Raw genomic sequence first — 22,742 nt, 5'->3', positions numbered from 1 at the left:
CAACTTGTGATGAAAAAGTTAGACTATGGAGTGCTTTCACACAAGAAGCCCAGAAAGTGCATGGAGATTCTCCATCATCCAGGTCATGGTTGTCCCAAGGGTGCTTTTTCAAGAGGCAACTGGACTTTCTTGAGTTTTGTTTTGTTTTGGTTTTTTTTTAAAACTGTTTCTCTTCTCATCCAAGAAGCTCCTTCAGCTCTTCTTCAGCTTCGAAGAAGCTTCTTGGATGAGAAGCGAAAAGTCTTCAAAGAAAAACAAGAAAGTCTCTTGAAAAAGCACCTTTGGGAAGAAGCTCAGAAGAGCAATTCTCTTGCAACCTTAAGAAAACAAAGGAAAATCGGTTTACTCTAGAACTCCCAAAGAGAATTAAGGCATCCCTGAGCGTCAGGTCTATTCTGGTACAACTCAAGCCGAGTTTGAGTTTTGAAATGTTACACGTACCAGTGACAATGACCAAAGCAGGACGTAATGGTCCCTGGAAGCAATTTAAACACAGCTTCAGTGCTGCTTTCTGGGTGTCTCTAACTATCCGTGGGTGGTCAATTCGCCACTACGGAACAACCCAGAAAGTTGTTCGACATCCGTGCAAGTGAACTCCGATAATATCGCTAGCATCTGCTTAGACAGCGTCCTACGAGCATGCCTGCAAAAACCCAGCCTATCACCCCCTGCAATTACTTGGCGTGCATAAACGAGTGGCTTCTCCACCAGTTCAGCAGGAGACCGTGCGACTCTTCTCCAGCGCCAAAAATAAAAAAAAATAAATAAAAAGACACCGAAGTTCGGTCCCCAACGAGACTAACGACACGGTCGGACCGAAAGGACGCCTTCTGAAGCGCTCTCTAATCCCAGGAGGATGAGGAGGAGGAGGAGGGGGAGGAAGAAGAAGAAGAAGAAGAAGAAGAAGAAGAAGAAGAAGAAGAAGAAGAAGAAGAAGAAGAAGAAGAAGAAGAAGAAGAAGAAGAAGAAGAAGAGAGTCAAGCTGCTTCTTTGCGCAGTTGACTCAAAAGTCAAGGCGAAGGGAAGGAACCGGCGGGCAGGTGGAGGGGGCGCGCTTCCCATAGCTGAGCAAAGTAGGGCAAGGTAGGGCAGGGCAAAGCAAAGCTGGGGGGGGGGCTGGAGAGGAGGAAAGGGGCTGCCACGACGTTGAGCTTTCCTTGGCCGGCCAGGGGCGCTTCTCCAGCCGGGCAACACTCGCTCGCTCGCTCGGGTAGCCTACCTGTGCGCGGCGCCTTCACCTGTTGCCCGTCCGCCTCCATCCGCGAAGGGCAGCGGCTCCCCCTTGACTTCGCGCAGCACCAGCGCCTTCTCCTCCGGGCGGGGGAACTCAGCGAAGTCCCCCCCGCTGCTTCCTCCTCCTCCTCGTCCTCCTCCACCGCCGGGTCCTTCGTCCAGCGCCTCGACGTAGAAGATGGTGCGAGGGGCCGGCGGGGGGCCTTGCGGCTCGGCCAGCCCATGGAGCCGGGTGGCCGGGAGCGACGTCCCGTTGAGGGGCAGGGAAGAGACGGGGCAGGCGGCGGCCGAGGACGGCGAGGGCGAGGCGGCGGCGGCGGAGGAGGAGGGCGAGGAGGACGAGGCTTTCTTCCAGAAGGCGCCTCCGCCGCCTCCGCCGCCGCCTCGCTCCTGGCTCTTCAGCAGCCGGCTCTGGCTCGGGCCCCAGTGCTCGAAGCTGCCGTCCGGTTGCAAGCAGCCGCCCGCGGGCGCCGCCGGGTGACTGAACAGTTTCCAGCGGAGGCGCAAGATGTGCTTCACGTCAAAGTCCTTCCTGCTCGAGTTCGACATCCTGCGGCGGAGGCGGAGGCAGGCGCGGCTTCGCCGGCTCGCCCGGAGCTTGCAAGGCAAGCGGCGGCGGGCAGGCAGGGGGGTGAGGAGGGCGGACTGAGCTGCTGGCGTTGCTCCGGCGAGCCCGGAGGGGGACAAGGCGACCTGCCGGCCAGGGCCTCCTCCTCCTCCTCCACAGCGCCGGAGAGTCGGCAGCGCCCGAGGCGCAGGAAGCAACCGGGCTGTCGCCGAGTGACTGAAAGGGGAGGGAAAGCACGCTACGCCAAGTAGTAACCCCCTCCTCCTCCTCCTCCTCCTCGCCCCCCACCACCCCCACCCACTCGGCTCAGCAACAACGGCGGCTGCACATGGAGCGCCCCGGATTTTGCGCTCCGACAGGGAGGAGGAGCGGAGGAACCGCACGGAAAGTTGCCGGGCTTTTAAGCTCTGGGTTAGTAGCTGGGGAAGACGGGGAGGGGAGAGGGAGGGAGGGCGAGCGAGGGTCTTCTCTGAGCAAAGGGGTGAGGGAGGATGCTAGAGCTCCCTGGCGCCCCCAACCGGGCTGGCTTCTCCGACGTCGGTTCTGCTTTCTTCCCAAGCGCTGTCCAGCACCGAGCCGGCTCTCTTGCGAGCATCCTTGGAAGAGACGTCTAACTCGGGGGGGGGAGGGCTCTTTTCGAGCAGCGTTCAGCCTCATTAGGATCCCCATTGCCTGTCCCAGTTTCCCTCGGGTTTTTCCCCAGCCCCCCCCTCCCCCGGTTGCAAAAAGTCAGCCCGGAGAGACCCACCCAAGCGGGATCCCTCCAAGAGCACCGAAGCCTGTTTTTCCTGACCTGAGTCTGAATCAAGATCTTGAAAACCCGGTGAGCCTGAGTTTATTTCTCATCTTCCTTCCTTCCTTCCTTCCTTCCTTCCTTCCTTCCTTCCTTCCTTCCTTCCTTCCTTCCTTCCTTCCTTCCTTCCTTCCTTCCTTCCCCACAGTGACCGCTCTTCACCCGAATGAATTCTGAACCAGCTTTTGATCTGGTTGACTCCAGCCAGCATTGTTAGGCTGCCCAGCGCTTCCTGGACTAATTTGCCAGGATCTTCCAAGACAAAATCTTCTTCAGAACTCTTTAAATCCTAAAGCTGCTTCCTGAAATGGATGTTGTGAGTTAGACTGGTTCAAACCTGACTCTTCAGCTGGGGAACCTTTTGTCCACCCAAACTCACCCCGTGAGTTAATGAAGCCTCCAAAGTTTTGCCCATGAAGAATCATGCTAACTTTCTCTTCTTTTCCACCATCCCATTTTGATCCAATGCTGTTTAAACATGAATCAAAAATGAAACTAAGTTCCGCAGTAATTTTAAGAGAACTCACCATGGTGCGAACTGTAGAGCTATTATCCCATCTCATGTAGAGATAAGGTTGTGATGTGTCTGCTAACTGAAACCTTATCTGTTTGGGATTTACCTCCACATGAATATTTGTCAGGTCACCCAGAAACTGGACCCAAGCTTTATTTCAGGAATAGTAAATCTATCAAAACCTGAGAATTCACCCAAGCTTTATTTCAGGAATAGTAAATCTATCAAAACCTGAGAATTCACTGCTGCAATTCTTTAATTGCAGCAGTAGCCTTGACTGGCACCTTCAAGCAGTGTTTTGTATAGTGCTAATCCCAAAATCAAGGAGTTTGGACAAGGAAAACCTCCATAGACCCCCAGAATTACAGGTTGCACTAAGAAGTTGAGGCAACATCAATGGTAAACCAAGAAGACTACAGTCTGTGGGTATGTTGATGCACAAGAACTAGATTAAACTTGAAAAAAACTTTCATCATTTCTCTGGAGATCCCACTTTCCCAACTAATAGAAAAGTGTGCTTGGATTCAAGGTGGAACTCCAGTTTCAAGGGTTTGGAGGATTCATCCATGTTGTCATCTGGTGACTATCCAGGAGCCAAGGGGTTCTTTAGGAATTAGAGATTCAAACCAGGTGAGATTCTTAAAAAAGAACTTTAATTGAATAGATATTGGGACTTACAGAAAAAAAGAAAGATCAACCAATGCAGATCCTTCAGTTTGCTTGGAAACTCAGGAATGGCAGCAGATGGAAACTTGGTAGCCAGCATTTCCCCAGCATTCCCCTAGCACCTTAGGAGTCTACACCAAAGTTCAAACTCTGTGGGATTTGGCAGCCCCTTGTACTAAGAAGAGTAGTATAAATATCCCAAGCATAATTTTAGTGAAGGCAAAGTCTTCTGCAGGCAGGCAGCTGAGATGGTCTGATGACATAGCTGGACAACAATTTTGGAACCTAGAAAAATAACGCTTTGCTAAGAATAAGTTTATGGGGGCAGTGTTGCAGAATACAGCCATTACTCCTACTCCCCTTAGCTGCTGTTAAATTGGGGAACTGATGTTTGTCTTAATTGTTACAAGGAGAAATACAGACAGGAGGCTTTCAAGCAAGAATGATTAACAACACAATGGTGCAGCCCACAAAGCTTGCTGAATATTCGCTAAGTGCACACATGGGGAAACATGCCATATAAGCTTGCTAGGTTATCTTGTATCAGCTGGATACTTCAGTACAGCCATCTCTTATATATGCAAAGGAAAAGCAAGTTTGTGGATGCCACTTGTTCCTCACCAAGTGTCCACGGGGCCAGGACATTGCTTTTAACTCCTCAAAACCTCTGCTCATGTTTCAGTTTCTTTTTGGTATGCTGCAACTAAGCAAAAACTAAGCTGCGGTAGTGATTCCCTCTTCCCCAAAAGTAATTCACCATTGGCAAAAAAAACCAACAACAACAACCATAAGCAACTCTATCAATCATATTCAAACAACCTGGATCTGGGAACAGATTGCCCAAATTATTAAGCAGTTTTATGTTTCCAACTGGGAAAATATGAAGTGCTTTACATTGGAAATGCAGAGCAAGCTTAGGACTGCCCTTCCACTATGCAATAGAGAATATGATATCCAATCCCAATGTTGTCAGTGGCCTAGGGATATTTATCTACCTGGTGGGTGAGAGGAGGGCAAAGATTGTATTGTGCAACTGGGATGTTATTACGGGAGGAATGGCTTTGTGGTTAGATGCTAGGAGACAACTGGTGGAACCGTATTACACTGCATTAGTTTCTAGCTCATAAATCATCATCTGAAATGCATGCATGACTAGAGGCGATAAAATGATAAACAGAGTAACAGCAAACCAGTTTTCTTACTGTGTTTAAAGGTGGAGAACATTTCTCCCCTTTTAGATGAATAAATGAATGAATGAATGAATGAATATATTGATACAGTAACTATAAAGACGTTTCATTCTTCTTCTAAAATGCAGCTCAATTAAACACCATTATAAGTTGCAGGCAATGCAAATGACAGAAAGTACAAAATAGGTTTCCTAATTCAGAGTGGGATATTTTTGGCCCATTCCTAAAAATAAATAAATGAATAAAAATCCCATCATATACAGAAATAAAACTGATTAATAGTTCCAGTTCTGTTTGATTTAACAGCAAGCTAAATGAAGTCAGTTAGAAGCTTGAGTTGGCTTGTTTTTTTTTTTTGTTGTTGTTGTTGTGGTTGGTTTCTAGAAAGGCTATATGTATTTTAGCATAACAAAAATTCAGGTCATTCCCAATTCACAGGAGGAAAAAACTACCTTTTCCCCATTTTAAATGTTAGTTTATGCCAACAGCTGATCAATAATTCTCCATCCTCAAATTTTTCAAGGCAATGCATAACCAAAGGTACTTAGAAATTAATACTTTTTTTTCAATTGGTTTCATCCAAGACTTCAGTCAGCTGTTAAGGACAAATATATAACGCCTATTAAAATGAATGACAGCTATAAAGAGTGATAGCATCCCATTTCATTTGAAGGGCAGAAGTGAGGAAAGCTGTTGATTTAGAAAACTAAAAAGTCTCAGAAAAAAATGCAGTGCAAAAATATTTCTATACCGTTGCTAAGACCACAAAAGTATGTTTGTATTCTCACCAAGAATCAATTTAACTATTGCCACCACCATTAACCTAAATATATTTTTTTCCTTTAGTGGAAGGTTTAAATTGTGAGCACTAACATAGGATATCAGCTAAAAGTGTAGAATGAAAAATGCATTCAATGTCAGCTGTAGAATTAATATTGTGCAACAAAAAATTCTGGACAGAACAGAAATAATGTTTTGTTGCCAGTTATAATTTATAAATTGGGGAAAATTCAATAAACTCTCTTCATACGACAGTGAAAATACAATAATATGTTAGAAAGAATTCACTTTTCTATTTTAAATCTTCCACAGCCGTCCTACTTTATGTACATACAGAAGTAAGTAACCACAAGTTCAAAAGCTAGTACTACTGAGAAAATGTATATAGGAATGCAGTATTAAATCAAATGCTACTAGTCCTAATAGTTACAGATCTACTGTTGGGCTGTTCCCAGTGACAGCTCTAAGAATAAATAGCACTCACAGGTACTCAAAACATTGCAGTGGTATAACATTTGAATGTGATGCTATTTTATATAAATAAAGAATTGCAATCTTACAAGAGCTGCAGCATTTGTGTTGGTGATCTGGGATCGTCTTAATAGACATCTGCCAAAATAAAAATGGTAAAATAACATGAATGAGCAACATAACACGATGACATAATGCTGTGCTCTTTTCAAAATATGAAGAGGTTAAAGTAAAAGATTCCCAGTCCCGTCATGTCTGACTCTAGGGCCTGGTGCAGTGGTGGCGAACCTATGGCAAGGGTGCCAGAGGCGGTACTCGGAGCCCTCTCTGTGGGCACACGTGCCATTGCCCCAGCCTTGCCTCTCCCTGTGACCCCCTCTTCTCCAGCAGCCCCCCTGAAGGAAAGTCAACCCTGAGCTTGGCCCACCCAGAGCAGCGCAGCCAAGGACATGGTAGCCAGGCAGCGTAGACAAGATTTTGACCTCACACCCCATTATGCAGTTGATGCTGCAGGGCGCGGGCAGAGGGCGTGACCGCCATAGTGCTGCTGGGCTGCCTGGGTGATCTGCGGCAGGCCTTGGAGGCGGTGAGTGGCCCTGCAGGCAGGCGGGGCGGGGGATGGGGGGAGCAGGGGCGAGGCAGGGGGTTGGAGTGGGGGTGGGGCCAGTTTTGGGGCATTCAGTCTCTAAAAGGTTTGCCATCACTGGCCTGTGCTTATCTCCATTTCTTAACTGAGGGAGCCAACATTGTCCAAAGACATTTTCCGTGATCATGTGGTCAATGCTGTTACCTTCCCAAGTGGTACCTATTAATCTACTCACATTTTCAAGCTTTTGAACTGCTCAAGCAAGGAATGGGAGGCTCACCCTGTTGCACAGTGCTTGAGTCTCGAACCTTGTCTTTAACCTCAAAATGTAACAAGAGTGACTGTATACAATATTTGTCCTTAAACCCCTGGGATAGCAAACAATAATCTGGAAAAATAATAAAGTGTTGTTTACATTTCTGACTCTAATCGGTTTCAAAACAGCTTCAATTCTGATTTTGATTTTTTCGACTTTCAGTTTTCTGTCCTCTTTTCTAAAATAATAATAATAAGTAACAATAATCCAGGAAATGAATTCACGCTCATAATCCATTTGCCCAGCTCTTCATTTTGAGCTCACTCAATTATGAAGTTTCTGGAATTATTTCTTATCTAATTACATGCTTCATCCACCATTATTTTGCTTAGAAGGTTTAAGACTGTGGTAACTTTAGCAAGGGTTCATTTGGAACCAGAATATATTTGTCCTTCAGAGCAAAAATAGGTTGAGCAATAAAGTCTGTAATCCTATTTAAAACATTTACATATGTCCATTGGAAACACTGAACATTTGTAATAAATATTGTAATACATTGGATTTGTAATTGTCTTATTTCTCTGAATGATGAGGTGGGGGAGATATTATTTAAAATCTACTGGCTATTCAGAAAACTTTTAACCAAGAGAAGTTTAGAGGGCAATGCCCCAATAAATCACAACACTAGTAGTTCTTGGCTAGAAAAATTCACCCAGAACTATCTCCATTTGTCAAAGCCCTTTGCAGACACTGCAAGGAACAACAACAACAAAAAATTCTACTAGCCATTCCCTAACCTATGCCTCAAAAGATTACTTGCACTCAGTTCTGCAAATGCCGATAACAATTTAAAACAGGAAATAATTTCCAATATTATGCTTTTAAGATATCAACAAGAATCCCTCCTAGGAACAGCACTCTTTTTTTGTATTAAATATCTGAATGAAGTGGGGAGGGGAGAGAAAATGCATATCAGATTTATAGTTGACATGAAATTAGATAGGACAGCTAATATGCTAGAAGATGTAAATAAAACTAATTTTGATTGCTTAGAGAACAGGCTGAAAATAAAAAGATGAGAGGCACAAAAGTTATTTGTTTAAGAAACAGATATCAGTATCACATATATAAGATCAGGGGGAGAGTAAATCGGATTTAATAAAAGTCCTTGCCAAAAAAAGAGAGAAAGTATGGAATAGTAGTTGACTAGAAATTGCATAGATGATGTATCTGCAGAAAACGTACATAAAATCACAGGTTACATAAAGAGAAGGATAGCTCCCCCATGATAGATGTAAAACCATTACTTTAACATCGGCCTTTATAATGGATTTTTTCCCCCTCTCCCTAAGCATTACTGTAATATCTTCTCTGCTCTTTACAGATTAGCATTTAATCTGGTTAATCTTGATGTTCTAGCAACAACGGTTAACAAAAAGGGGCAAAAGATTTCCCTGTTCAAGATGAAATCAACCTGGTGCAGAAACTGTAATTGAGTCTGCATTGATTGACCTCCGGAGCTGTCCATGGTATCAACTCTGGCACTAGGAATTACCCTCCCACAACTTTATTTTAGGGAAGAGATTGTGTTTTCCTATAAGCGGAACAAAAATTCTAACCCTAATAAGTTAACCTTGATGTTTCTAAGGATACTTTTGGTGCAAATAAAATTTGATACATTATTTTCCACTTTATAACACACTTAGTTGTATGTTTAACCTCCATGTTGTGGTGACCCCCAACCACTTATACATCACCGGGTGCCAGGGGCGTGGCCAAAGAAAAAGGGGAAAAATGGCGGACAGTCTTGTTTGGCAACCCCCGTGAAATGGTCGTTCGACCCCAAATGGGGTCCCGACCCACAGGTTGAGAACCACTGATGTAATATGTTTTATTGTTTCGGGTAATGCAAAAAATTTTGGTCTACGATTGCAATCTAAATTTCCCACTCTCTTTTGCGTTGGTTAGAACCAAGTATTATCTCCAGTTCTGGGTACCACATTTTAAAAAGGATTCAGACAAACAAATCCAGAGAAGTTATTAGGGGTCCAGAAACTAAATCCTACAAAAAGACCCAAAGAAACTAGAGATATTTAGCATTGGCAGGATTGAGGGAGGGCATGAAAATATTTTTCATTTTTAAATTTAGATACCTTTGTATTAATTTCTACTAAAATTCAAATTTCACCAACTCCACATAATTTTTGAAATATAGGAAAAGAGATCATATTGAACAAAGTGAAGATTTGTTTCGTCTCTTGTTTCAGATGGCAGGACACCAAGTATTGAATTCAAGATACTGGGAAAGAAGATTCTGATTGATTATTTAAAAAAAAATGCCACCAATGGTTAGTCAATTATGGTGGGGTATAAATCCAACCAATCAGGCCAGCCAGACATCAGTCAAGCCAATTACTCGAGGAAATGATAGACTCTTGTTCATTTATAATAGCTTGTACTTGACCCATGTAGTATTTTCATCACTAGATTTTTTTTTATGAACTCTCCATCTGAGATAAATCATGGGAATGAATATTGCCAGCAATTATCTGCCAGGGAGCCTAAACAAAAGAAAACACTATAATGAATGTGCAGAACCATCTTCGCCAAGTAGTTGCCATGGCTTCTTACGAGGTCCATGTTGTCATGTTGTTTCATGGCATTTTGTGTGTTTCTTTCTTTCTTCCTTTGTTTGTTTGTTTGTTTTTTAAAGATTTTTATTCACTTATTACATAAGTTTTTTCTTCCAGAGCTGACTTTTGCTGTTGTGAAATCTAAATGTTTTCATTCATCCAAAATGAACAACTCATCCTTTCTGAAATCTCTTTTTTCCCCTTCTTTATTAACTCCTACTTTTCAGTGTGAAAAATAATGCACACATTCTCCACTGGGAAAATGATATATCTCTTAAATATTATAATATTGTTTTATCATTCTCTCCACAGTAGCCTGCCTGGTTGTCAATTGGCAACAATTTTCTCCCTATGCTTAAGTAAGATTCTATCCTTCTTTGATATTTAATGCCAGCGAATAAGACTGAACTAATGGATAATTGTACAGAGTACTTTATATCTCCCCTTGCATTTTTTTTTCCATCGGGCATACATCAAAACTTTTAAAAGTAACTAGAGCCATGGAAAACAGTTTTGTTGTTGTTGTTAGTTGCAAAGTCATGTCCGACCCATCGCGACCCCATGGACAACGTTCCTCCGGTCCTTCCTGTCCTCTACCATCTTCTGGAGTCCATTGAAGCTCACGCCTACTGCTTCAGTGACTCCATCCAGCCCCCTCATTCTCTGTCGTCCCCTTCTTCTATGGCCCTCAATCTTTCCCAGCATTAGGCTCTTCTCCAGTGAGTCCTTCCTTCTCATTAGGTGGCCAAAGTACTTGAGCTTCAACTTCAGGATCTGGCCTTCTAAAGAGCAGTCAGGGTTGATCTCCTCTTGGACTGAAGTTTTTGAATAGCTCAGTTGGAATACTGTCACCTCCATTAGCTTTGTTGTTGCTCAGATTTCCTAAGGCCCATTTCACTTCCCATTCTAGGATGTCTAGCTCCAGGTCAGTGACCACCCCATCGTGGTTATGTGGGACGTTAAGCTCATTCTTTTATAGTTCTTCTGTGTAGTTTCGCCACCTCTTCTTAATCTCTTCTTCCTCTGTTAGGTCCCTGACATTTTGGTCCTTTATCATGCCCATTTTTGCATGAAACGTTCCCTTCATATCTCCAATTTTCTTGAAGAGATCTCTGGTCCTCCCTATTTGATTGTTTTCTTCTATTTCTTTGCACTGTTCATTTAAGAAGGCATTCTTATCTCTTCTAGCTATTCTCTGGAATCCTGCATTCAATTGGGTGTATCTTTCTGCTTTCTAGCCTGGTGCATTAACCACTAGACCAAGCTAGCTATTATGTAAACCACTAGACCACACTGGCATTATATGAAAGACTAACTATTGGATGTCAAGGGGAGACAAATTGTTAGGGAGTTTGTTTTTAATCCTTTAAGCCTCCCTCTTGCATGAGATGGATGGCTGTATAAATGATATAAACAAATAAATAACTCCCCCCGAGTCTTTTGCGATCAAGATCTCTCACTGTAGGTTTGGCCACAATTATTGGATAAATAATGATAGTTCTAAGTGTTGTTTTGTTTTTTTCCCACATGGGCTCTGAAAACAATCCTTGTCTTAATAAAGCTCAAGATATTTGCACCCAGGCTGCAATCAACCAAGCATAACTTATTTTCGGTGCCATAGGTTAAAATTCTTAGTGCTACAGTGGTTGCCAATAAAGAAAAAACACAAGGGCAGGTTACCAGCATCAAATTCCTGGGTGTGCAGCTAACGGGTAGGCTGGCTTGGTCGCTCAACAGTGAGAAACTGGTGAAGGGGGCACAGCAGCGCCTGCATTTCCTGCATCGCATGAGAAAAGCACATCTTCCTTCCCCTGTCCTGACTACTTTCTACAGAGGGGCGATCAAGATCATACAGCATCACAGTCTGATTTAGAAGCATCACAGCTTCAGAGAGGAAGGCAGTGCAGAGAGTGGTGAGAATGGCCGAAAAGATCATTGGCAGTTCCCTCCCTCCCAGGACATAGCACAGAAGCATTGCTTGAGCAGGGTCCGTAAGATTATCTGGGACACTACACATCCTCTTCATGACCTGTTTTCCTTGTTACCTTCTGGGAGGAGGCTTCGTGGTATCTGTAGCAGAACATCCAGATTCAGACATAGCTTCATGCCATACAACATTAACCTTGTGAACTCTCAAACTTCCTCTTTCCATTATATATTCAAGATGGACAGTATTTAATATTTATTTGTTATGTATATGTAGGAGTGCGGGTCTATACATATGTCGTACATAATATGTTTAAGTGTGTGTCACGTATGTGTTTCACTTTGAGAGCGGGCAACTAAATTTCATTTTTGATATGTGCCGTTGTGCCCACAGTAAAAAATGACAATAAAGGTTATTTTATCTTATCTTAATAATAATAATTGGTTAATAATAATATTGATTGGTTCAGGTTTTTACCACAGAGAACCGATAGCCATGGAGATACCTGATGTTCAGAGTTTTTTTTTATTTTTTATTTTTTTAAATAAGAAATTTATTGTCTATGAGGAACAGATAGATGAAGAGATGAGAATTTCATGGGTACTCATGGCCCCGTTCAAGCATTTAGAAAGAAATATCAAATACACCATAGATGAATCAGAGACACATTTCACCCTTCCCCAAAACTGCATTGCTGACATCAGCAAAGTTTCCACAGGGAGGTGTTCTTGCATACATCTGCAAATTTGTACATGAGCTAAAGTGCTGAGATGGCACATTTTTAGTACAACACTTCATTTAGTGACCGTTCAAACTTACAACGGCACTGAAAAAAAGTGACTTGAGACTATTTTTCACAGCTATAAAGCATCTCCATGATGATGAGATCAAAAATTCAGATGCTTCGCAACTTGATTCATATTTATGACCATTGCTGTGTCCTGGGGTCATGTAATCACCTTGTGACCAACCAAATCAGATTCACTTAACAACCAGGTTACTAACTGATCAACTGCAGTGATTCACTTAACAACTCTGGTAAGAGAGGTCATAAAATGGGGCAAAATGCACGTAACAAATGTCTCACTTAACGAGATAAATGTTGGGCTCAGTTGCGGTTGTAAGCTGAGGACTACCTGTATCGTGGACAATCCATGTCATATATGGCTCTAAAATTACAATGTGTGTAGAGGAAAACAAACATTGCTTTTTTTTTTCTTGGTAGGGAGCTTCCAGTTAGATAATGTGGAATATTTTACATGCAAATAATTGATCTTTACCCAGTTTTGTTTCTCAAAGTTTCTAACATAATAATTACTCTCTTATCCCTCATTCTTCTGCCTGCCAAGGTCCTTTGAAGATGAACTTCTGCGGAGCTAAATTAAGGATCTACAATAGGTTTGCAAAAAAAAAAAAAAATATGCATTACAAATCAAGGTTGTGCAAGGCTGAAGTATTAGTCCCCAATTCCTAGTTCATAATTTTTCCTGTCACCTCTTTTGGTCTAGGGCAAATGAAATCACTTGCTGACCACAGTAATGAATAACATTTTGGCAGCAGCCCTCATTTGTAATGGTGAGATTATTGATATGGTCCAGAGTGATGCCATCACTGGGGGAAATGATAATCAGCTGCTGAGAACTTGAGAGGGTAATGTTTTCTTCATTTGTATTTAATATACGTAGGCCTTGACTTACAAAAGTTCATTTAGTGACCGTTCGAAGTTACAACAGCACTGAAAAAAGTGAGTTATGACCAGTGGTGGGATTCAAATACCTGAACAACCAGTTTGCTTATTGGATGCAGGCCTGGGCCTCCAAGGCCTAGAATGGACTTCCGGAAGTGGCATCCATGCACTTCCGGCAGGCCATTCTAGGCCTGGGAGGCCTTCTCCAGGCCTCCAAGGCCTAGAACGGACTTCCAGAAGTGGCATCCATGCACTTCCAGTTGCCAATTCTAGGCCTGGGAGGCCTCCTCCAGGCCTCTGAGACCTAGAATGGACTTCTGGAAGCAGTGTGCATTCAGCCAGTTCTCTGAACTCGGCAAAATTTAGCTACCGGTTCTACTGAACCGGTGTGAACCAGCTGAATCCCACCACTGCTTATGACCCTTTTTCACACTTATGACTGGTCATGTGATTTGCATTCAGATGCTTAAGAAGTGGTTCATGTTTATGACGGTTGCAGTGTCGTTAAGGACTCGTGATCCTCTTTTGCGAACCTCCGACCAGCAACGTTAATGGGGAAGCCAGGTTCACTTAACAATCGTGTTACTAACTGATCAACTGCAACAATTCACTTAACAAGTGTGGCAAGAAAATTTGTAAAATGGGGCAAATCTCACTCAACACTTTTATCACTTAGCAACATAAATTCTGGGCTCAGAATTGTGGTCATTAAGTCACAATTACAGTTTTCAAACTAGAGAGCTATCTTTTTTTCCATGAGATTAAGCACATTTTTTGGGGTGTTGTTTTGACATTAGGCTCAGACCACACAATGATACAATTGCCTGTTGGACATTGCTTCATTACTGCAATAAATGGCACTATCCCAGGACAGAAACTGACTATTATACAATTACTAATAATCCAGTAATTGATTAAGAGTGACTTTTGAGTACAAAGACAACATAAATATGCTAAGACTTCAATAAAGATGATTGCTGATCAATGATAAATTCATTAAAAATGAATCTAGGCTAATTATATATTATCTTTATAACACAGCGGTAGTTAAGTATCCAATTAATAAAATATGACAGCAGTGGCATATCTCCCTTTGAAATCATCAAAAGATCACTGGTCCTTAAGTTGTAGAATTATAAATAATGCTTTTAGATGGCTTTATAATTTAGAAAACAAAGATAAGAGGGCATCCATTAGAGTGCAATTGCATCCAATAGGTCATTATTATCATTTCCTTGGGGTTACAAAGAAAGCACCTGCAGCAGAATTAGATTAGGCAAAGTTGAAACTTTGCCTATGAAATTAGAATTCCATAAATAGTCAACAAACCTTATACTAAGAGAAATAAAACACATACAACTTTCCTGTCAGTGCAATCAAATCTTGGTGAGTTATACCTCACTGTTTTAAACAATAAGACAGAATTTATCTAAAGCATAATCAGATTTAAAATTCATTATCTGGCTCAGACTGACAGCAAATATATAGATCTTTGAAAATTATAAAGATATAGATCTTTGAAAATTATCTAATCTATCTATCTATCTATCTATCTATCAGAAGGAGTAGGACAACAACATTTTAAGGTGTGATTCAGGATGCAGTAACAGAAATATAGAGGCAAAGGGAGAATCTATTATTAACTCTTTTACAAAAATAAAAATCTAGATGTAGTTGCAAGGGCACAAATATTGCATCTTTACCATATTTTCTTTCTTGCTGTTTATTGATTGATTATTAAATCAACAGTGATGTGTTTCCCTCACCCTGCTTTTAACAGATCACTAAACCATATCAGAAGTTATATAGACTTATATATAAGTTATATATATAAGTTATATATATATATATAGTTAAATAGACTTCTTGTTTACAATGTTCTTTTCCCCCCAGAAAATAGGATCATATGGGTCACCCAAACTACATAAAGAAACACAGTGTGAGTGATGGTAATGATGTTCTACAAGTGAAATTTTCATTCACAAACAGAACTAGTTGAGCATAAACTTTTTTGGTAGCCAGAGATTTGGGATACCTGCTATTTTCTTTACAATTTCCTTTTCAAAACTGTAGTATTTATCAGACAAGAATGCATAATTCACTCCAGCTTTTGTTTCATGCCATAGGTTCAGAATGCTGATCTGCTAGCTGTTTCAGAAAGTGAGATTGTGTCTTTCTTCCAGGACTTCTTGGGACAACAAAGCTTCAGTTTCAAAACAATCAGATTTCCCAATCAGAAATACTGTCCCTCAGGAGTGGTGACTTCAGCCTATTACATGTTTAGAACTTCAGTTTTTGCTGCAACTGATCAGACTTCAATAAATAGATGGTAGATTAGATAGATGATAGAGCTGGAGATAGAAGAACAAAAAGAGAGAAAGATAAAAAGATAGTAAGACAAAGGGATATAGATAGCTAAATAGCTAGATGATGGATGATAGATTAATTGATAGATGATATATATAAATGATAGATTGATAAATATAAAGAGAGAGAGAGTTGATACATAGATAGTTAGATAGCTATCTATCTATCTATCTATCTATCTATCTATCTATCTAGGTGGGTGGGTTGGTGGATGCGTGGATGGATGGATGGATAGATGATAGATAGATAGATAGATAGATAGATAGATAGATAGATAACAGTAGCTTTAAGAGCTATTTCTTCTGCATTCATTTAAAAAATAAGGCTAAAAGTCATCTGATGCCCATACCTCTCATTGGGTTTTGTGGTAAGTCACAAGTTGTGAAGATTTATCAGACAAACACAGCACACCACCAATATATATTAGAGTTTACAAGGTGTGTGACAACTCCCTTGTTAAACAGTCTCAGGCACTCAGCCAAAGAAAGATGATCATTGATTTTGGAACAAAACATGAAAGAACACATATTTCTTTGACGATTATGGACTTTTCTTCCTATATGGACTGACTTCAGAGACTTTATCATGAGGTCCCTAAAAGAGAGCTGAATCCCTTGAAAAGAAACATGAGCTACAAAGGCCTTCTGTCTCCAGAAGGGATCTGCCATTAGTTTGAATCTGCTGTTATTGCTAAACGTGTTGCTGATTTCTTTAGACAGGAAGCGAACGCTTTAGTCACAGACCGTAAGATAGCCTTGCTCAAACAGCACAAGGTTTTTTGCAATACAATGGTAAACACTACAATCAGTAAATTTTGTAACACGGTTATTGGGATTTTGAAAGAAAGAAAAAGAAAGAAAGAGAGAGGAAGGGAGAGAGAGAGAGAGAGAGAGAGAAAGAAAGAAAGAAAGAAAGAAAGAAAGAAAGAAAGAAAGAAAGAAAGAAAGAAAGAAAGAAAGAAAGAAAGAAAGCTACAAATAGGGGATTGGACTTCCTTCCTTCCCTCCTTCCTCTTTCTTTCTTTCTTTCTTTCTTTCTTTCTTTCTTTCTTTCTTTCTTTCTTTCTTTCTTTCTTTCTTTCTTTCTTTCTTTCTTTTTCTTTCCAGAGTGAACCAGAAGCACAAGTACCAAAAGTGAAGAGAGGGAAGGAAGGAAGGAAGGAAGGAAGGAAGAAAGGAAGGAAGGAAGGAAGGAAGAAGTTACTAGTTACCAGATTCTTGTTTTCTACCTGCCCAGCATGCTCTGCTGTCTTGTCTTTCCTCCTGTCTGATTTGCATCTCTCCCCAGGTGATGGAACATTTATGGTAATTGGAATTTCAAAGTCAAACTTGACTGCAGCTAAAATGAACTCTGGCAGGTGGCATGCATTTTCATTGGCAATTCCTTGACTCCAATTAAGTTAGGAGAATAATTTTCCTTATAATATCCATCAAAAGATGCCTTGGTGTCAGACCCAGATTAGAACTGGTGGGCCCTTATGGCACACAGAAATTGGAGGGCTGTTGTTTATCTTCTGTTATTATCCACAGTAATTAAACAAATAATGGTATGTCAACAATCCAGTCTTCAGAATATAGAATTCTATACATGTTATAGGTCCCATATCTTTCTCTCTCTCTCTTTCTCTTTGCTGCAATCTTGTCATGGCTCAGATGTAACGGCCTAAATATCATCTTCATACAAATTATTTGCCATAAAAATGGTAAGCAGATACAACCCGGGGTTTTGTAAATATTTCCCCAAGCTCAGAAAAAGGAAATATAAGATGGGTGTTCATATGGATTAACAAGAGGAGATGGGAGCCATCTTGCCAATTTGTCTTCTGATAAATGAAGTTTTAAGATTCAGCAACACATCTTTCCAAATAGAGAGTGCCTGCCTTCCTTCCTTCCTTCCTTCCTTCCTTCCTTCCTTCCTTCCTTCCTTCCTTCCTTCCTTCCTTCCTTCCTTCCTCCCTCCCTCCCTCCTTCCTTCCTCCCTCTCTCCCTCCCTCCCTCCCTCCCTTCCTTCCTTCCTTCCTCCCTCCCTCCCCTCCCTCCCTCCTTCCTTCCTTCCTTCCTTCCTTCCTTCCCCTCTCTCCCTCTCCTCCCCTCCCTCCCTCCCTCCCTCCCTCCTTCCCCTCCTCCCTCCCTCCCCTCCCTTCCTCCTTCCCTTCCTTCCTTCCTTCCTTCCTCCTTCCTTCCTCCCTCCCTCCCTCCCTCCTTCCTTCCTCCCTCCCTCACCCCTCCCTCCCTCCCTCCCTTCCTTCCTTCCTTCCTTCCTTCCTTCCTTCCTTCCTTCCTTCCTTCCTTCCTTCCTTCCTTCCTCCCAAACTATTCTCATAAAATCAAATGTGCTCACTGACTCTAAAAGTTTGGGATTTATTATTTATTTATTTATTTATAAAATTCATTGACTGTCCATCTTACCATAGGATAAACCCTGGGTGGCTTACAGTTTCATTTAAATTAAAACATAAAAAAAATAAAAGCAAATATTAAAACCGTGGGGAGAGTGATGAGGGAGTGAGGGGGAGGTGGGATCTGTTATCACTCAGTCAGTCACCTTCATTGCACTGTTCCCTCACTGGGGCCCCAAGCTGACTGGCAAAGCGACATTTTTAGGCCCTTACAAAAAGATAGGAGGGTTGGGGCCAACCTCAGATCTCTGTCTTTCTGTCTGTCTGTCTGTCTGCCTGCCTGCCTGCCTGCCTGCCTGCCTGCCTACCTACCTACCTATCTAACTAACTATCTAATTATCTAACTATTATTCAATTAATTAATGAGAAATCCCTATCTCACTCTCAGCTGTTGTCATTTTACTGTGGAATATTTAAAACAAAATATCCTACAAGAAAATATTTCATAGTCACCTGAATTTAGCTTCCAGTTTTCTTTCCATTCTGCTCTTGTTGTATTGTCTACCTCCTACTGTATAACCTAAGCGGCCATACATGAATTAATGTTAATTGTACTTTTATGCAAATTCCTTATGACTGATAGAAATGAAATACATTAAGCAGATTTATTTTTTTCTCTATCAAATGTTATTAATAAATGTACAACCTGAGTCCAATCATTTCTCTTTCTAGTCTATTGTCTTGACCAATGCCACTGAGATCTGTCTGTCTGTCTGTCTGTCTGTCTGTCTGTCTGTCTGTCTGTCTGTCTGTCTGTCTATCTATCTATCTATCTATCTATCTATCTATCTATCTATCTATCTATCTATCTATCTATCTATCTATCTACCTACTTACCTACCTACCTACCTACCTACCTACCTACCTACCTACCTACCTATCTATCTGTTGTCTTGACTGATGACACTGGGATCAAGTGTGTCAAACTATTTTTACTCACTTACTTAGTGAGGGTACAAGGATGACACTTATTGTATGCAACATCTGTGTTTTCACTATGTGAAAACTGTGAACATTTCCTCTAAGTTGTTTGTCTTTTCCATCACTGCCTGCTAAATGTTTTATTACATGGCTAACAAGATGCACATTATAGAAGATTTTTATGTCATTGAAAAAAATTAACATCTTTAGGTGATTATGAATTTTGTGATATCACAAATAGTCTAAACATGCTTTGGTCTTTTTCTGGAGGCATTTATTTCCTGGAATTACCTCTTAAAATTACTGAGGAACAAAAACTTCATTTTAATTTTTTAATGTAACTTTATTTTGGCAAGAGCAATAACACTGTCAGAACAACTGCCTGATTTTAACATATCTATAGTCCATTTCTATGTGTGTAATTAATTCTGAGTAGATTGTGTAAGCACAAAGGAGATATTAAATATACATCTTCACAGCCCTTAAATGGTTTAGTTTAACTAATTTAGAAGTCTAATAAACTAGTGTCCCAAAAGTAATTAAATTCCATATTTTCCTGTGCATAACTATAAAATGAGTGTAAAAATGTATCTTCCCTATGTGGGAAAATTTTACTCACTCAGTTATTAACTGCATATGAATAACTGCATATGAATAACCAATATATGTCAGTTGAACATTGTTTTACAAGTTGTTTTTGAAAGACAATGTAAAGTTCATTATTTTTTTTAAAAAAATAATTGAACAATTGTTACCTATGACTGAAGCCTCGGGATATCAAGGATATATGGGATTCATAGAATAGACCTTGTGAGCAAGGGTAACATGACTTAGTATTGCAATTTTCTTTTCTTTTTTCTTTTTTTATAAATTTTTATTTTTAACCAACAAGACAAAACAAAACAAAACAAAACATAACACACATACACACACAATGTATACTCCTCCTTTTTTTTACAGCAATTACGTAACAGTAATCTAATATTTACATTTTCCCCTTATTCTTCTTTAAATATTTGTCCTTATAGCCCCATTATTTCTTATTTACATTTTTCTTCCTTCATGTTCTATTTCTTACTAAGAATAATTCATATTATTATTATTATACATTATTGTACACATATTTTCACTTTTGACCTTTCCATATTTATTCTCCTCTATTATTTCTAGTCTCCAACCAGTCATACCACTTGTTCCATATTAGATAGTACTCTGTGTCTTCCTTTTCTTTTATCTCTTTTGTTAATTTGTCCATCTCAGCCCAGTCCAGGATTTTTCTTATTACTTCTTCCTCTGATGGTATATTCTCATTTTTCCAGCACTGTACATATGCTACTCTTGCCGCCGTTATTGTAAAATTGCCGCCGTTAATGTAAATTTAAGTACCATATTTCTTTACTATATTTTCTATTTAAAATACCCAACAAAAAGATCTCTGGTTTCCAGTCTACAGGCTGGTCTATTATTTCTTGGATCCATTTTCTTATTGTAGACCAGTATTTTTTTGCAACTGGGCATGTCCACCATAGATGATAATATGTTCCATGTACTTTTTTACATTTCCAACATGTTGGCGAGTTATTCTGGAACATCTTGGCAAGCATGTGTTGCAATTTTCTTGTTGTTGTTGTTCTTATTATTGTTCTTGTTTTGCTATTCAGCTATCAGCCAAAGAGTAATAACAGTGGTTCCTCCAAATCATTCCCACAGACCTTTCCATGGACACAAAACTTTCCTGAGGAAAGGGTGATGGAGAAGACGTGATTTTCCCCTCCCCCAAAAAAATCCATCACAGGGTACTTAACAGAGTTAACTACACATAGCTAGTGATAATAAATGTCAAGAGCTGGTGAAATCAGGAGATCCAGACAGTTCAAATGAGTATAAAGATTGATTGTAAGCGTAAGATCTCTACAAGAATCTGAGCTACTAACGGTCAAGGGAAATGAGCGGGAGATAAGAGAGGCATTCAAGATGGGCTGGATTTAGATGTCTTGTAAGAGCGCAGGGACTCATGACTGATGATGGACTTGACCCCTTCCCTTGGGCTCAACCTGGTCCTCCTACACTAAAAACTCTTAGAAGTTTTGCTTAAACTCTTTCTGACTATTTAGTCCAGAGTCATAATGCATCTGTCTCTCTAGAGACCTAAAGGGTCTATTCAGTTGATATCCAAAAAGCCAAATAGCAATGTAACAATCCCAATCAGAATAAAAATGGAATTTTCTTTATGCACAAAGGCCATTTATCCCAGCTGAGATTTCCTCTAAGAGGATTCTGCAGCAGGTGTTCATTCTTTTACAAAACAAAAACACTACCACCACCCCGGTGCCACCTGCTAAGTTAAACAGTGTGAAATTGCATTTCTGTTTCCCTGTATGCAACTAAATGTATCATTTACATGTATTCAGAACCAAGCAAAAGACGGTGTGATTATCGGCAGCCTCCTGCTTAATACTAGGACAGGCAGCATTAGAGAGCTTTTGAGTAACATTTACTCTCTCAGTGGTTGCAACCCGAACTAAGAATGGGAAAAAAAATGCATACTTAATTGACTAGTGGCCTGCTGTTCATCTTACGTACCTGAGTTTATGGCCTCTTTTGGATATAATATTTTAAACTAAAAATCCCTCTTGTGCTTTTTGTGTCTAATTTTTGTTGACTCAGGTTTAATAAAAATAAGCTCTTTTTTTTGATAGCATCAGTTACAGTTTCTTGCAGGCAGTAAAAATGGGAAAAGCACAAAGAACATAAGGGGAAAAGAGAACAGACTTTGGAGCATAACTCATTGGCCCTCACCTAATTTTAGAAGTTAGATCTGTAGGCTTCCTTTGAACTGGTTCTTTGTAAAGGGAGAGTGCTGATACTTATACATAGACCCCATCAACATAGGAACAATGATTTTGCAGATAAACATTTTTGCTTTCTACTTCAGAAAGTGCCAGCGTTGTGGTAATTTTCAGCTTGATCCATAACAGCCTTTCCAATTGCTCTTGCTTGTATTCCTGCAATTGGAAAGGCTGTTATGGATCAAGCTGAAAATTACGACAATGAGTCTGTCAAAAACATGAACGATAATTTTGCAATTTATTATGTTCTATTCTAGATGCAGGCTTTCTCATTTCATTGTTTTGTTTTGTTTTTTTAAAAAAAGCATCCACTCAGTGAAGCAGTGGTAGGCTTCATTCTTGTCCTCCATTGGTCTGCTAAGTTGCACTGAATCTCATGGTTACATTTTTGGAATTATAGCAATAGCAATAGCACTTAGACTTATATACAGCTTCATAGTGCTTTACAGCCTTCTCTAAATAGTTTACAGAGTCAGCATCTTGCCCCCAACAATCTGGGTCCTCGTTTTAGCAACCTCAGAAGGATGGAAGGCTGAGTCAACCTTGAGTTAGTCAGGATCGAACTCCTGAGAGTAGACAGAGTTAGTCCACAACACTGCATTTTAACCACTGTACCAGCAATGTTATAGACACATATGATAAGTAATAAAAAGAAGGAATTCTTACTTAGAGACAGGAACAGGAGTTTTGGATTGATATTTTGGATATTTATCCAAAATATCAATCCTCATAAATAAATCTGTAGGGAAACAATTGGAGTTGCTTCCTTCCCAATACTTAGAACCGATCTTAAGCAACCAATCAATCCATCCATCAATCCCATCTGATTCTGTTTCCAAAGCAATGCTATCAATGGCAGTGGCCCTTATTTGGAATTTCATGTAAGTATTTGGAGGGATTTGC

General features: G+C 40.5%; 1 protein-coding gene across 3 annotated transcripts in view; it reads right to left on the bottom strand.

The window, feature by feature from the left end:
• Nucleotides 1–2,047, bottom strand: part of KLHL1 (kelch like family member 1) — a 131,527-nt gene extending 129,480 nt beyond the window's left edge. For all 3 annotated transcript variants that reach the window (XM_039369715.1, XM_039369716.1, XM_039369717.1), the window contains exon 1: nucleotides 1,220–2,047. In XM_039369715.1, the coding sequence (XP_039225649.1) occupies nucleotides 1,220–1,782 (563 nt within the window). In that variant the 5' untranslated portion in view covers nucleotides 1,783–2,047. The remainder of the gene's footprint in view (nucleotides 1–1,219) is intronic.
• Between the last annotated feature and the right edge of the window lie 20,695 nt (nucleotides 2,048–22,742).

The sequence above is a fragment of the Crotalus tigris genome, unplaced genomic scaffold, assembly GCF_016545835.1.
Source record: "Crotalus tigris isolate CLP2741 ecotype Arizona unplaced genomic scaffold, ASM1654583v1 scf7180000021207.2732985, whole genome shotgun sequence".
In the NCBI taxonomy this organism is placed as follows: domain Eukaryota; kingdom Metazoa; phylum Chordata; class Lepidosauria; order Squamata; family Viperidae; genus Crotalus; species Crotalus tigris.
Note: the sequence above shows the minus strand (reverse complement) of the source record. Positions and strands in the feature narration are given on the sequence as shown.